The sequence below is a fragment of the Sitophilus oryzae genome, unplaced genomic scaffold, assembly GCF_002938485.1.
Source record: "Sitophilus oryzae breed Bouriz unplaced genomic scaffold, Soryzae_2.0 scaffold_1500_pilon_pilon, whole genome shotgun sequence".
NCBI classification, from domain to species: Eukaryota; Metazoa; Arthropoda; class Insecta; order Coleoptera; family Curculionidae; genus Sitophilus; species Sitophilus oryzae.
In genome coordinates, this window is record NW_022146171.1 from 3,504,820 (window position 1) to 3,519,894 (window position 15,075).

The window sequence follows — 15,075 nt, forward strand, 5'->3', positions numbered from 1 at the left end:
ATATAACTCCGTATTAAACAAATTTCTTGTTGTGCTGTCCCAATATATAGTTGTCAGCAAATTTGGCTTGATTTTGGCAAAATAAGCTATTATCAAAAGTGATTTGTTTGCAATGTTATAAAAATATAGTAAAATTGTCTAGATCATATTGTAATGTTTGAATTTAGAATAATAAACAAAATAAATTGAGTCGTTTTAACAAATTACTATTTTTATTGCAAAAATAGACCTTGTCCCAACATATAGTTGTTAGGGCTCGTATATTATAGTACCAGTTGATATGCTTCATGGTACCATAATAATGCAATATCATCAAAAATACGCAAGTATATATCAAATATGAGCTCAATCGAACGTCAGGAAATGGTATTGAAATATGGTACTATTTTAAGGTACCACTTTATATGCATCATAGTACCATCATATTACAATGTAACCGAAGATACGTAGTATACCAAGTTTAAGCCCAATCGAACGCCAGGAAATGGTATCGTAATATGGTACCTCTTATTATGCTGCATGGTACCATAATATTACAATATCACCGAAGATAAGTAGGTAGTATCCCAAATTTAAGCCCAATCGAACGCCATGTACATAATATGGTACTATATTATAGTACCAGTTGATATGCTTCATGGTACCATAATAATGCAATATCATCAAAAATACGCAAGTATATATCAAATATGAGCTCAATCGAACGTCAGGAAATGGTATTGAAATATGGTACTATTTTAAGGTACCACTTTATATGCATCATAGTATCATCATATTACAATGTTACCGAAAATACGTAGTATACCAAGTTTAAGCCCTATTGCTGCCATGTACCTAATATTGCTATGTCATCAAATATGGTACTATAGAAGGTACCACTTTATATGCTCATGGTATATCATGGTACCATGATATTACAATGTCACTGAAGATATAGTATATCAAGTTTAAGCCCAATCGAAAGCCATGTATCGTAATATGGTACTATATTATGGTATCACTTGATATGCTTCATGGTACCATAATATTGTAATGTCATGAAAAATAGTATATATCAAATATCGTATTATACCGAAAAAAAACGGCATCCAGTTGGCTGGGAAAGGACGATCGATGACATTTCCCATATAAATTTATATATAAAATGACAGCGATATTCATTTCATAGCCATCGCTAACGCCGTTTTTTCCCGATTATACGATATGAACTTGGTATGAACACAATCGGACGTCAGGAAGTGGTATCATAATAGTAGAACAATACTTATTATATTGTCGCCGAATTACAATGAAAATTCAGGATTCAATTATACAATCAAACGTCAGGAAGTGATTGTAATTTAGCTCATAAGATTTAATTCCAACTAACATGGCAAACTGAAAAAAACAGCTCTGATCTACTTTAATATGTTTAAATGATGTAGCAAATTTGAAGGCAGGCTTTATCAGGAAGTATTACGATATGAATTACACAATGGCAACACTGCACAAAATTCTTTTAAATTTTGTTTGTAGAAAACTGTTTTCTTTTAAATTTATTGCCCTCTATTATATAGTAGCGAAACTACCGCATCAAAATATCTGATTTGGAGACAGGCTTTAAAAGCCTGTCTCCTTTTGCTACCTACAATTTTATACATGTAACGAGGCTTCTGTTGCGTAGCTAGATATTCTGTGCTACTACTCTAGTGGCGGAAATCTAACTGTTACGCTCAGTAGGCTCGGTTTGTTAGATTTTGCCACGCTCACTCGGTGCCCACTGAGCGAGTATATAAACGCTCAACTTGTAGATTGTACTTTAGTTTATAATCATCTGCTGATGATGCTAACATGGTTAGCGAAACGCGCGTCCAGTGTGAAAGTAAAAGTGTTTTGGTGTATTGTGGTGATTTAGTGTTTTTATTTTGCTGTGTAACACCAAAGGTTCCAACCCTCAACTGTAATTTTGTAAAATGACTGAAAACAGTCGTCTTTTTGCAAAAGTGTACAGAAAATATCATAATATGCCATATAATTCTGTTTAGGCTTTATGCAAAGTGACTGAAAATAGATAGGCTTTTTGTAAAATATCCTTCTTTTGTGTAAAAAGCCGGCGTTTTATAATATACCTAGTCTTTTTGCAAAAAGCCGTATTATTCTATACGCCTGCGACATATACGTACTCCTTAGTAATATAGAACTCCACTTGAAAAGACAAGATAATAATTATTGGAGAATTAATTAATTAATTATTTTTGTGTAAAAACAACAAAATTCTTATGGAAAGACGTCAGTCAGAAGAACAAAAAATCTGTTTGAATCAGTGATGAACTGAAACGAGATGGTAAAATCGGAGCTGGGCGTGTATGAACATGGCCGTTGAAATTAAAGGCAATAATATATTTTTTATCGGAACAAAGACTTTTTGACAGAAGGAAACTGAGACGTGACTGATATGTGTAGATAAACCTTTACACTATTCATTTGAGTCTCTTGAAAGGCACATTAATTATAAAAATATTTAGTTATTGACTTAATATCTAATAAATCTGTTACAAATTTTGATAAAACTTACCTAATAACGAATCGTTCAAATGGTATATTCGATTCCTAGCTAGGTGTAACTTGTCAATCTGCGGCGGGAACGAATTTCGATCTATTCTGGAGATTTGGTTATCGGCAAGCGCGACGCATTTCACATCTAATAGATCCTAGAAATTAAAAAGATATATATATTCCTCTGCTACAGAGACTACAATAGAAAATAAAGAAAAACGATATTATACCGGGTGCGTCTCAAAAGTGGCTCATCTCTATAACATTTTTATTTTTTTAGATAAAAAAACGAAATTTGGTATGTTAGTATATGACATAAATTAGGATTGATTGACGTATTCAATTGTTTTTGGTCACTTCCTGTTTCACCGGAAATGACTAGAACTTTTGATTTTTAAATGACACCCTGGGTATTTTTTTTTACTTTATTCGGTATAAAATGACACTCTGAATTCAATGATTGAATAAAACTTTTGCATATAGTTTATTGTTTATTTGAAATTATAACATGCGGTTCATAACGACAATTTGTGCGCGAAATACCAAGTGTTTGATACCAAATTGTTAGTCAAAAATTCTTTATCCAATTATGCTAATGAGCCATTCTTGTTCCATTTGAAAAAATCGAGATATGATTAAAAATACGATTTGGGCATCTTTTAACCGGCCAGGACAAGACACGAAAAACATTAGGCAATCAAATCCTAATTTTTCCAAGGCTTCTTGACAAAGTCCTTGATTAAAAGTTAGTGTTTTTAATTAGTCATGGCACTTTAGATTGAAATTTATAATGCGTTTTCTTAAATGTCAAAAAATTGTCAAAAGTTGACATATGATATATCATTCTATTCAGAGTATCATTTTCTATCGAATAGAGTAAAAATATACCAAGGGTGCCATTTAAAAATTAAAAGTTGTAGTAATTTCCGGTGAAACAAGAAGTAAACAAAACTAATTGAATACATCAACCAATCCTAATTTATGCCATATATCAATATACCAAATCTCGTTTTTTTTCTGAAAAAATAAAAAATTATAAGGGGTGAGCCGCTTTTGAGATGCACCCGGTATACGTCTTAATCTTAATATAATGCCCTGAATATCGTTAAAAACATCGACATCAAATAAAAAACATTAAAGCTCTACTTAAAAGAAATATAATATACAGGGCGTTTCATTTAAATGAACCAGGAATAAATAATTACTTTCTATTTTAACAATTTTTGAATTTGAACAAAGTAATTACAGATCAACTGTAGTTAATAGTAATATCACCGAACAGTAAATTCGTATTTTAATCAATATTTGAATAAATGCTGCAAAATACACCTTTTATATTTATCAATTTATTAGTCGGGAACTCTCAAAACAACTTTAATAATAACCTATGATTATGTAAAGTGATCAGGATGGAACCAAAAAAAATAATACACAGAGTGTTCCATTTGAAAAAAATCCATCCTCACCCACTCACTTTTTTGGTACAGCATGTACAAGTTAATATAGTGTCATCAAATACGTCCTAAGTAGTATCCTTGAGTATACAGTTTAGATCTGCAGTTAAACGAAACCTTATGTTCTTTATTATAAGAGCTATAAATGTCCGAGGCACTATTGAGGAACCCTGTATATTTATTAATTTATAGAAAATTCGAAAACTTCTTAAATTTCTTTTGTCACTATTAATAGAAACGTATGACTATGGAAATTTCTAGAGCTATTTGTCGGTAACAGAAAGATTAGAAAGCTTTTGAATATTAATTTCTAATCGATTATTAAAATTAGTTGTCGATTATGGAATACTCTTTTTCATAATCGCACACCTTCATTTATAACCATAGAGTTATTTATAACAGATGCCTAAAAATGACAGCGGAACAATTTAAGTCAATTAAAATATATTCGATATTTTTAGATATATGAATAAGTATACAGTTGGGATTGGAAACCTTTGGTATTACAACAACAAAATATAACACTAGTACAGTAAATATGTGGCTAATGTACAGGATGTTCCATTTTGGTTGAAACTATACGGTACTAATATCTCCGTTATTAGTGAAGGTATAGGAGAATGCGGTTTGCACAAATCTATCGACTTTGTCAAACGGAAGATGATGTAAACAAAATTTGGCACCCCCTTAGTTTTTGAGCTGTAGGGTCATCTGTTTGAACACTTTGTAATTTGTGACACCTTCCCTATCTGTTATTTTGAAAGATATCGAGAAGGTAAAAATTGTTTATTTTGTGGAACTTTCTACGTATATACATGCAGTGGGGTAAGCTGTTTTTCTAAGAAAAAAATATTTTTGAGATATGAACTAAAGTTATGGTTTTCAAATAGAACACCCTGTATATTTATAAATTACATGATCGGGCTTGCTATAAAATATAGAACAGTATTTATTTCCACGATCTAGTCTAAAATTTAAACGTTTTCATTAAAGGAACATTACTTACCCGAAAGGTATCTGTTGTTATTTCTTTTATTTTTGTCCTTCCCAGATCCAGTGTTTGGATGTAAGGCATCTTTTTCCATAAATGCCAAAATGGTAGCTTTCCCAAAGGAGTATCTGCCAAACTTAGATACTTTACTTTCGCCATGCCATCGAATGAATCTTCATTTAGTATACTGAAAAAAAAGAAAAAGTATTAATCTCAGACCGTATCTGACAAATATAAACAGAAGTACCATACTCACTATGCGCTATGATGTGGCTCGTCGATGCGATTCGTTAGTTTGGAAATTTATCCATTGTGTTCATGTTCATGATATTTTTTATGGTTCATCCAAAAAAAACCAACAAACCGCACAACCCACCAAATCGACGCATTGACGAACCTTATCAGCGCATACTGAGTATGGGGCTTTACTCAACAAAACGCAGGTTCCCAGTATGGGATTTTTGGAGTCACCAGAAATTTTACGTGATTCGTTTGGACAATATTAATCTTAAAAAGTTTCCTAACTCCCTGTTGATATTTTCTTTATTCAATTTACTACTGTCTAATTACAATTAAATGCACTTCAAAGAGATTAGAATAAATAAATTGGTCTTAATATGTATGTAAATAGAGATGTGTTTATGCGAAACGAATGCGATCGTCTAGACATGGGAAGAATAATAAATAGGCGTCTGTCAAAGATATGAATGAGTGGTGTGGAAGAATGAAGTTTATGCATGATATTATGCACTAATGCACCGTTGAACCGAATACGTTTAGCATTACTTTAACTTGAGTGACAAAACTTAATATGGATGATATACCTTTTTGATTATTAAAAAAATCTTGGCTTTAAAGGCTCGTTTACACGAATCAAGCCAATTGACCAAGTCACTTGAATTGAATTTGGATGAATGCAATATGACCGTCTAAACTCGACAAATCATGTCAATTGATCAAGCGAGCTGATTCAAGTCTCATTTGACTATTGTTTCTTATTTCTTTTGACGTTTAAGTGGTATTTTTAAAATGGCGGCAAGTAGTTGGTCCGATGAATATGAGGGGTCGAGGAAAAAACTTCAGAAACGGCAATTTCTTAATTTTAGGATTTTACAATATTATAATAGGTCTAGAATGTAGAATGAGTGAGAGGAGAGTCTCCATTTTCTCCACCTCTTTAACTTGTTCTGCAACCTGATACCGGTGTATCAGGTCTAAGAAGAGACCAAGTTAAAGTAACACCGTTGTAACCAAATCAAGTAAAAAACACCGTTGTCCTGTATCTATAATAGAGGATATGTCCCTCTTTCTCTATTGCCTCTTTGGATTTGAGGTCAATTCCTATTGTGAGGACCTGATCATAACCCTTCTCCCTCGAGTTAATGACTCGCCAACTCGATGTCATTACATTGAAGTTCTGACCCTGGATTCTCGGCGGAAAGACCGTGATGGCCGCCCCTTTAGGGATGTTTTCTCCCTTCACTGCAACCACTTCCAGCCCCTGCCAATTTTTAAGCTTACTCACCAATTCGCCGATTCTTGAGATACACAATCTATAAAGATCGTACCCACCCGAAAGTGTATCCTCGCAAAACGCAACTGACCCACATTTTGTAGATCATTGTGTTTCGATCCGATCGCCACTACTTCGTCCAGTATAGCCTCTTCTAGAGACGTTTGCTGGTCGGTGGTCAGAGGAACCTCTGGGAAATCCTTTGGCAGCAACGTCATTTTCACTTGTCCAGCAATAGCGGCAAAGCTGGTGATACGTCCCCGCTTGCATCCCGTTGTTGGACGGCTTTCCATCCTGGCTTTTTTCTCTCCCTGTCGGAGAAGAGGTGAGAGGTTCTGGCACCCTCTCTTGCCCTTTGATGAAGATGAAACAGGCTGTATCTTGGTTTCTTTACTCTCCCCTTTTGGGACGAGTGTTTTCGCTTTTGCTTCCTCTGGAGCAAGTTCTTCGTGGAGCAGTCGGAGGTATCTCCGTGCTTCTCTTCCGCTAAGACCTACTCCCAGATAACCGTCTAGCCCGCCTGGTTGACCCAGACCGGGTAGACGAAACGGTAGCTTGTGTCTCTTATTTGGTCTAGAGGTAGGCTCCCGACCCTTGCTGAAGAAGGTAGTAGCTTCTGTGCCACTTGTGGAGGATGATCTCAAGCAAGTGACAGCCGCCTTTCTTGTAGTTTCCTTTGGATTTACTCCCTTGGAACTTTCATCGGTAATGTTCCCAGTGTCGCTAGGAATAATCGGTCCACTTCTACAGAGCCCCGCATGCAGAATTAGGGGGTAAATACAATGGGGTGCCCCAAGGTGGAGACCAGTAAAGGCTAGTCTTCTATCTAGCTACGCATCCCTTTGACCTGGTCCCGCCATCTTAGGATCTAGGTTTTTTGTGAGGTTGTCTCCTCTTGGTCCGGGCGGTAAAGCCAAGACCCCCCCCCAAACTTTCTACCCGTGAGACATGACCACAGACAGTAGATGGTGCCTGGTCTGACGGACAGGATAGCCATGTCTGTCAGGCATCGTTATATGTCTTGGTGCAATTCCCTGGCCACGACACTACAGCCAGGGACAAGACAGTGAGATGCTTCTTAGACTGAGTCAAAGTGCTAGATTAGATTCCTCCAGCACCTGACAAGGAGATTCCCCACCAACGACAAGATCTTGCATTTCCCAGGAGAAGATTTAGGTCTAACTAGACCCTACAAATTGTATTAATTCTGCAGGACGATAAGTTGTTAAAAGCTATGATATATGCCCAGTAAAAATATAGAATATACGCAAAGAACCTGATTACCACCAGTCGTCCAATGCTCTCCTATAAAATTAATAAAATAGCGCTTACCATGTTTTTCCCTGGACCCTTCAATTCTGTATTATAACATTTATATTATTTTAGGTCCTCTGAATAGTGTATTTTAGTTTCTTAGTTTTGTGTTAATGTTTTTTTTTTTTTAAAAAAGAGGCGATTCAATGGAATATGATTTTTCAATTAACGAGGAAAAAAGTTCAAGATAACTATTTTTTGTTAAATCCTGGGACTGGAAATTTCGTCCGAGATTGAATACCCTACGTGTGTGTAACCGCCTTAGCGTAAACGAGCAACGAGTAAACGGGATAATTAATTGTTAATGCTGTGCGCATTCTTCTCGAAAATATCCATCCGTCGCCGTACGCAAAAAAAGACGATTAGAGGAAAGGAGGCGCTGAGAAAAAAGTAGGCAGCGCGCCGTAAATGCCGGAGCACGCGGCCGCTCGGGCATGGGCGCGATTTCTCTTGCGGTGGCGCCTGCGATGGTGGCGCCTCGCCGCGGCACAGACTTCCGACAGCCGGCGCCCTCGCCGCGTGCCCCGACGCAGGACTGGACTAGCCCCGCACGCCTTCTTCGCTCCAAGAATCGCGTTCACAACTTTTTTGCAATTCTCATTCTATTCTTCTTAACCCCTAGTGGCGCTAGTCTAGCATACCGCTATGCTAATTTTTATTCAGGGTGGTCCGAACTGTATTCTGTAAATTTTGGCAGCATATTCTGCACGTAAAAATAAGTAAAAAAAGTTCGTATAAATATATGTCCTAAAATGCTTAGTTTCAGAAATACGGGGTGTAGAAGTTTCATTTTTATTTCGATTTTTTTCTAAATAATTTCTAAAATAACGCCAATATGTGGATGAAAATTGGTGTCTGGGAGTTTTTTTACATAAAAAAATTAATTTTGATGTCAATATGACTCCCATTTGTAGGGGGCGCCACCTACATGTATTTAACTGTTTTGAAGAGTAATAACTTTTCGTCCGCACCTGTATAAAAGTACTGAGTGAAAAAATATACATTTCAGTGACTTTTAACGTAAAAAGGGTCTCTTGGTAAAAATCCCTACGAATAACCGTTCTCAAGATATTTAGAATGGAAATAGTCAATACATGTCATTATTGACAAAAAATGAACACGTTGAATAGATAGTTGTTTGACTGAAATAATAAATTCGGGAAATTTTTATTTTTTTAAATTAAAACAGTTTCTGTTGAACTCTTGGCACAAAAACATTTCAAATTTATGATTTCAGTTTAATAACTATTTAGTCAACGTGTTCAATTTATGTCAATGATGACAAGTATTGATAATTTCGATTCCAAATATCTCGAGAACTATTACTCGTAGCGATTTTTTCCAAGAGACATTTCTTACGTAAAAAATGTCGTAAATGTATATTTTTTTACTCGGGAGTTTTATACAGGTACGGACCAAAAGTTACTACTTTTCGTTAATAAATATGTAGGTGGCGCCCTCTACAAGTAGAAGTCATATTGACATCAAAATCAAATTTCTCATATCAAAAAACTTCCAGACACAAATTTTCATCCATATATTGACCTTAGTTCAGAAATTATTTAGACAAAATTGAAATAAAAATGAAACTTCTACACCCTGTATCTCCGACACTAAGCATTTTAGGACATACATTTATACGAAATTTTTTACTTATTTTTATCTGCAGAATATGCTAGCGAAGTTTCCAGAATAGAGTTCGGACCTCCCTGTATAAGTATACAAAAAATATATCTCTGCTTTGAACAAACAGCAGTTTTTGAAGCGTTTTCTAATCTTTAACTAAGTAAATAACGGTTTCACAGATATTAGCGGTTTTATATTAATTTCATATGGCATTTTCCACAGTAAATTTTTATCAGTCACCCAATGATTTTTTTCTCGTATTTACCGTTGAAAGAGCCATAATATGAAAAATACAGCGTGTATCTACGAAACTATTAAAAATTTTGAAATACTTTAAATACAAAAAATGTTTATTTTTAACTGTCCATAATAAAAAATAATATACAGGGTTGTTCCATTTAAAAGAAAACAAAGAAAAATTATTTTATATTTTTGAAAGTTTGGACTATAATTTTGAACACCCTGTATGATTTAAGATTACGATATTTATAGCAAAGTAGGTCTAGACCATCTAAAGTAAATACCTAATATAATTTTGAATTCAGTACAGTTCTCTTGTATTGGTAATAATTTTTTTAAGGAAGGTTGAAAAAAAAAATTTTTTTATTTATTTATTAATATCTCTGAAATTATCGAAATATATTTACTCATACCGTAGGATTATGTAAAGTGAACTCCTGAAAGGAAGCCAAAAATGCAATAATATACAGTTTTCCAATTAAAAAGAATCATCCCGATTCACTTACACTTTTTTAAGCCACCCTATAAAAGTTAAAATATTTTCCTGAAATACATCCTCGTACATACTTTAGACAAAGATTACCCTTTGCTTTAGATTTGCACTTAAACAAAATTCTCAAGTTTTTTATTCTAAGAGCTACAGATGCCCGACGCACTATTGCCTGACCCTATAGGTGCTCACTGGCTAAGCATGGTAAAACTAGCTAAGCGAGTCAAAACCAACAGAGCGTAACAATTAATTACCGAAACTAGAGCAATAGGAACAGAGAACTGGAAAGAATTGGACCATTACCTCTGTTCATATGATCTTTACATTTATTAATTTTGATGCTCTTATAATTATTAGTATTATACAATGATCTTTATCAACAATATGTTGAGCAACGAAAGATTTATCCGGTCTAACATATCTTATTTGAGCCATACGTTCTTTATATCTAGTTAATATTGATCTTCTAGTTGGCTCAACATATTTCTGATTACAATATTTACATGAAATCTCATAAGTACCCGTTATGAGTATCGATGATATCTTTATGAATATGATTTATGAGTAATCGCAAAGTCTGCAGCAAAGACTTCCTTGGCCCTGTTTGAAGTTACCCATTAATAAAAAATACAAAAATGCCAGAAGAAGCAAACAATAAATGAGCGTCACCATTTCAAAACAAAGTCGAGCTTGATTTCTCAGCCCACTTCCTATCATCGTCTCTAATAAAAAGTAAATAAAATAATTACACTATCAATTTAAACAAATAGACATCGATTTAAAGTCGAACTTAAACGTAATAAAAATTTCCATTCAATATAAGCCAGCAGCCATTTTCGCATGGTATTTTGTTAAAAGTATATATGTTTTACCTAGGCTTTAAATGTAAAAATACCATCAAAAGCATTTGTAAAACTCTTCCGTTTAGCGTATAAACAAATATTGAATGATTTTTATCGATACCCATCTGAGTATTTAATTTCATTCATTATTATCTAATAATTTATTAGTATTTGTGCAGCTCAATTGCTTTGTTTTTTTTTTAATTTGGTCTCCGCACTCTAACAGCTTGTTGGAAGTAGAAAAAAAATCAAACTGAAAACATTTAAACGCTAGTTATGTATCCGAATTTCGAACATCTTCTGGGAAAATTATCCTAAAATTGTTAAATTTGACGTCGCCTCATTGGATAAAAAAAATCATTTCCAAACAAAGCAGTAAATGCTTGGTACAACCCTTGTACAACCATGATTTGTGTTCATATCCTATAATGTTGTCACCTGTAGATTGTAGTTCGTATGGGAGGGGGAAAGTTAATTATCACCGCGATCTTATAAATCTATTGTAGCCCCCTTTCTTGAGTTATAAATAACTCATCATACAGTATCAGGGACAAAAGTCACTATCTGAATACCTAACCGTATCAGAATACGGTTAGGAAATATACGGTCGGGGGAAATATGAAGGCACCAAAGGATATTATCCAAAGAGGACTCCGTATCACTGAGAGTTGGTGCAGGACTGTCAGGCTGAGTATCAACTCAGACAAAACCGCGATAGTGCCATTCGCCAGAAAGCGAAGTCTAAAAAACTTCCAAGGAAAAGAATCCAACTAGATGGAAAGGAAATACTGCCATCACAGGAAGTCAGATATCTAGGAATAACCTTGGACAGTAAACTCCTGTGGAACAGGCATATTAAGGACATTACCAGCAAAGCCACAAAGGCTCTCATGATATGCAGAGACTGACTGACCGGAAATAGATGGGGCTGGTCCCCTAACATTTTGCGCTGGATGTATACCATGATAGTAAGACCCATGATTACTAATGGAGCAGTTGCCTGGTACACAAAACTAGAGCAACGGACGGCAAGGCTAAACCTGTGCAAAGTCCAGAGACTGGGATGCGTTTGCATCACAGGAGCCATGAGAACCTGTCCAACAGCAGCAATGGAGGTCATTCTAGATCTAACACCACTTCACATTGTCGTCTATACATATGCAATTCACTAACAGAATCAGTATTGGGAGAATTGTCAGATCAGGGGCTTGGAACACCCTCAAAAAGGAAATACCACTCCTGCAACTCCTAATGCCAAGAATGTACAACTTTGAAAAATATTTCAATGTAGTATTGAGCAATAAAAAGGATTGGAAGAGAGAAACGTCTGCTCAGCAGTTAAAAGACCATACCATAACTTAGTATACTGATGCTATTTGGGTCGAGAACTAATTATTCTGAACCAATGGGCACATACCCTAGCATCCTACAGGCAGAAATCTACGCTATCAAAAGATGCGTACAAGTTATCTTAGATAGGAACTATCGGAAACAAGAAATAGCCATCTTATCTGATAGTCAAGCAGCGTTAAAAGCGATCAACTCAGTATCAATCGTATCCTCGACTGCTCCCGTTCTGCTTCCCAAGTGGTAACCAACTAAATGCGGAACTCAAGAACTTGGAAGACTCCATCCACAAACTGGAATGGGAATCTTGCAACGGTCTAAGACACTCGATGAAGTTTCTGAGGGCTCACGACCAAGAAAAATCAAAGATCTTCCTGGATTTAAGGAAGAACAATCTTCGGATTGTCCCGGGTTTTTAACAGGACACTGTCTCCTCAATGAACACATCAGTAGATTGAAACTAAGAAGAAACGGCGAATGCAGATTCTGTGGGGAAAATACCTGAATACCTCATCACTGAGTGCGCCGAGACGACAACCATTCGTGCCATGAACTTTGGTACGACTGATATTGGAGATGGAGAACTACCCTTTGTAAAACCGTCCCAGATACTGGCTTTTGTCAAAGCCTACGAACTCTATAACTCAAGAAAGGGGGACACAATAGATCTGTAAGGCCGCAGTGATTAAAACCCCCTCCCACTCATTCTAAATTCTAAAATCTGATACGGTTTTGTAGAGGCTAGTTATCCATCTCCGATATCAGTCGTACCAAAGTTTACAGGTGTTTTCCCATATACCCCAGGAAATCTGCATTCGTAATTTTTTCTTAACTTCAAACTGTTGAGGTGTTCATTGACAAAATAGCGTCCTGTTAAAAACCCCATGATTATAGATTGATCATACTTAAATCAAGGAAAATCTTTGATTTTTCTTGGTCGTAAATCCTGATAAATTTCTTCGAGTATCTTACACCGTTGGAGGATTCCCAGGTTACGAATGGAGTTTTCCAGGTCTTTGAGTTCCGCATTAAGTTGATCCAATTAATGGGGTGTCCGCTCCTTTTCTAGCTAGATCGTTTGATTCTTCATTACCTTCTATCGCTTGGTGGATTTGCACCCAGAGTAGGAGGACTTCTTTGCCTAATTTGTTCATCTTCTCTAGGTATTCTTTGACCAACTTCGAATTGAAGGTTACTGAATTGATCGCCTTTAAGACTGCTTGAGAATCGAATAATCATTTAGGGCATTTTTAATGATTTGTTTTTGTTTTGGATTTTTTTAAAATAATAATTAGTTTTACTAGACGCGATTAAAACTAGAAAATTTTGTTATCATACGTCTATGTCTACTAATAAGTATAAAGCTAATATATATCTATAAGAAAAAATGGATAAAATAAGGTCCACAGTACTCGGTGAAGAAAAAATCACCGAATCAGTATCTGCGCAATTCCGAGCGATAAATTAAAGCAATTAGAGCACGTATACAAGAAAAATAAATCGCATACGCCGGAGACGCCGAACCGTCCACATTCTCCGCAATTTTTCTCCGGTTTAACTGTAAATCCATCTCGATCCGAGCGACAGCTCTTCGCCGACTCAGGTCGCTTTGTCTTCTTCAGGGTTGACTCAGCCTCAGTACTAAATCAAACACTTTATTACGCACCTTCAGACAGTAATAAGCTGCTTCTAACTATGTCGTAAAATATCCAAATTATTTTAGGATAGATATAAATAAATCCAAGTTGAATTAAAGGATATTGTCATCGTCGTTCAGTTTCGCCTTTGGTGTGAGACCAATTGCTTTCTAGAATCCACTGAGACATTTACAGTGTCTATTGTGGCTCCTTATTATATCTAGGTACATTCTCCAGTCGTATCCTTTCCCAGGAGACTGAACCTTCCGTACAGATCTTTGCCAATAACTTACAATTACCTAGTACAAAAAGCCACACATTTGCCAGATTATCGCTTGTTTGGCGTAAGTAATTGCTAAGTTCCGAAAAACCGACCCTCAACGACGAATGATCCTCCACCAAGACAATGTAAGTTCAAACACAGCTCGAAAAACAATTGAGCTTTTAGAGCAAGAAAACAGAATTTTTGGATCATCCTCCATACAGAACCAACCACAGTCTTAAAGACTTTTTAGCTTTTCCAAAAATTAAGAATGAACTGCGTAGTCAAAGATTTCAGTCCCCAGAAGATGCAGTCAACGCCTTCAAAAATGCAATTTTGAAACCAAACCAAACCACAATAATTGAAGCGTCAAGTTGCAAAAACTGTTTTAGCAGATGTTTGAAGCGTTAATGTACAAAAAAAACGTGCCTATTGAGTGTCATCAATCATTGTTTTGTATCTCAATTTTGATAAATAAGAAATATTTAATTTTTAAACAGAAAAAATACAAAAATAATTCGGACAAGGCGGATTTTGTTGCAGTATGATGCATATTGCGGGTTTTGATATAATATTATCAAGAAAAAACGGCGTCAGCGATGGCTACGAAATAAAGAACGCTGTCATTTTATAATGTAAATTTATATGGGAAATGTCATCGATCGTCATTTTCTAGCCAACTGGACGCCGTTTTTTTCGATCATACAGTATTTGCATCCTTGATTTATTAAATATACTGCATATTTTATTAAAATTAAGTAAGGATTTGAAAAGACGTCAATATTAATATTATACTTGTGTAAAAACTTGGCGGGATTTGTAAC

General features: G+C 35.4%; 1 protein-coding gene across 2 annotated transcripts in view; it reads right to left on the reverse strand.

Moving 5' to 3' along the window:
- The window catches only part of LOC115878159 (insulin-like growth factor-binding protein complex acid labile subunit), a 73,620-nt gene that overhangs the window by 11,770 nt on the left and 46,775 nt on the right, over positions 1-15,075 (reverse strand). For both annotated transcript variants that reach the window (XM_030894542.1, XM_030894543.1), the window contains exons 4-5: positions 4,996-5,167; positions 2,555-2,690 (exon numbers count right to left, since the gene is read on the reverse strand). In XM_030894542.1, coding sequence (XP_030750402.1) covers positions 2,555-2,690; positions 4,996-5,167 — 308 coding nt within the window. The remainder of the gene's footprint in view (positions 1-2,554; positions 2,691-4,995; positions 5,168-15,075) is intronic.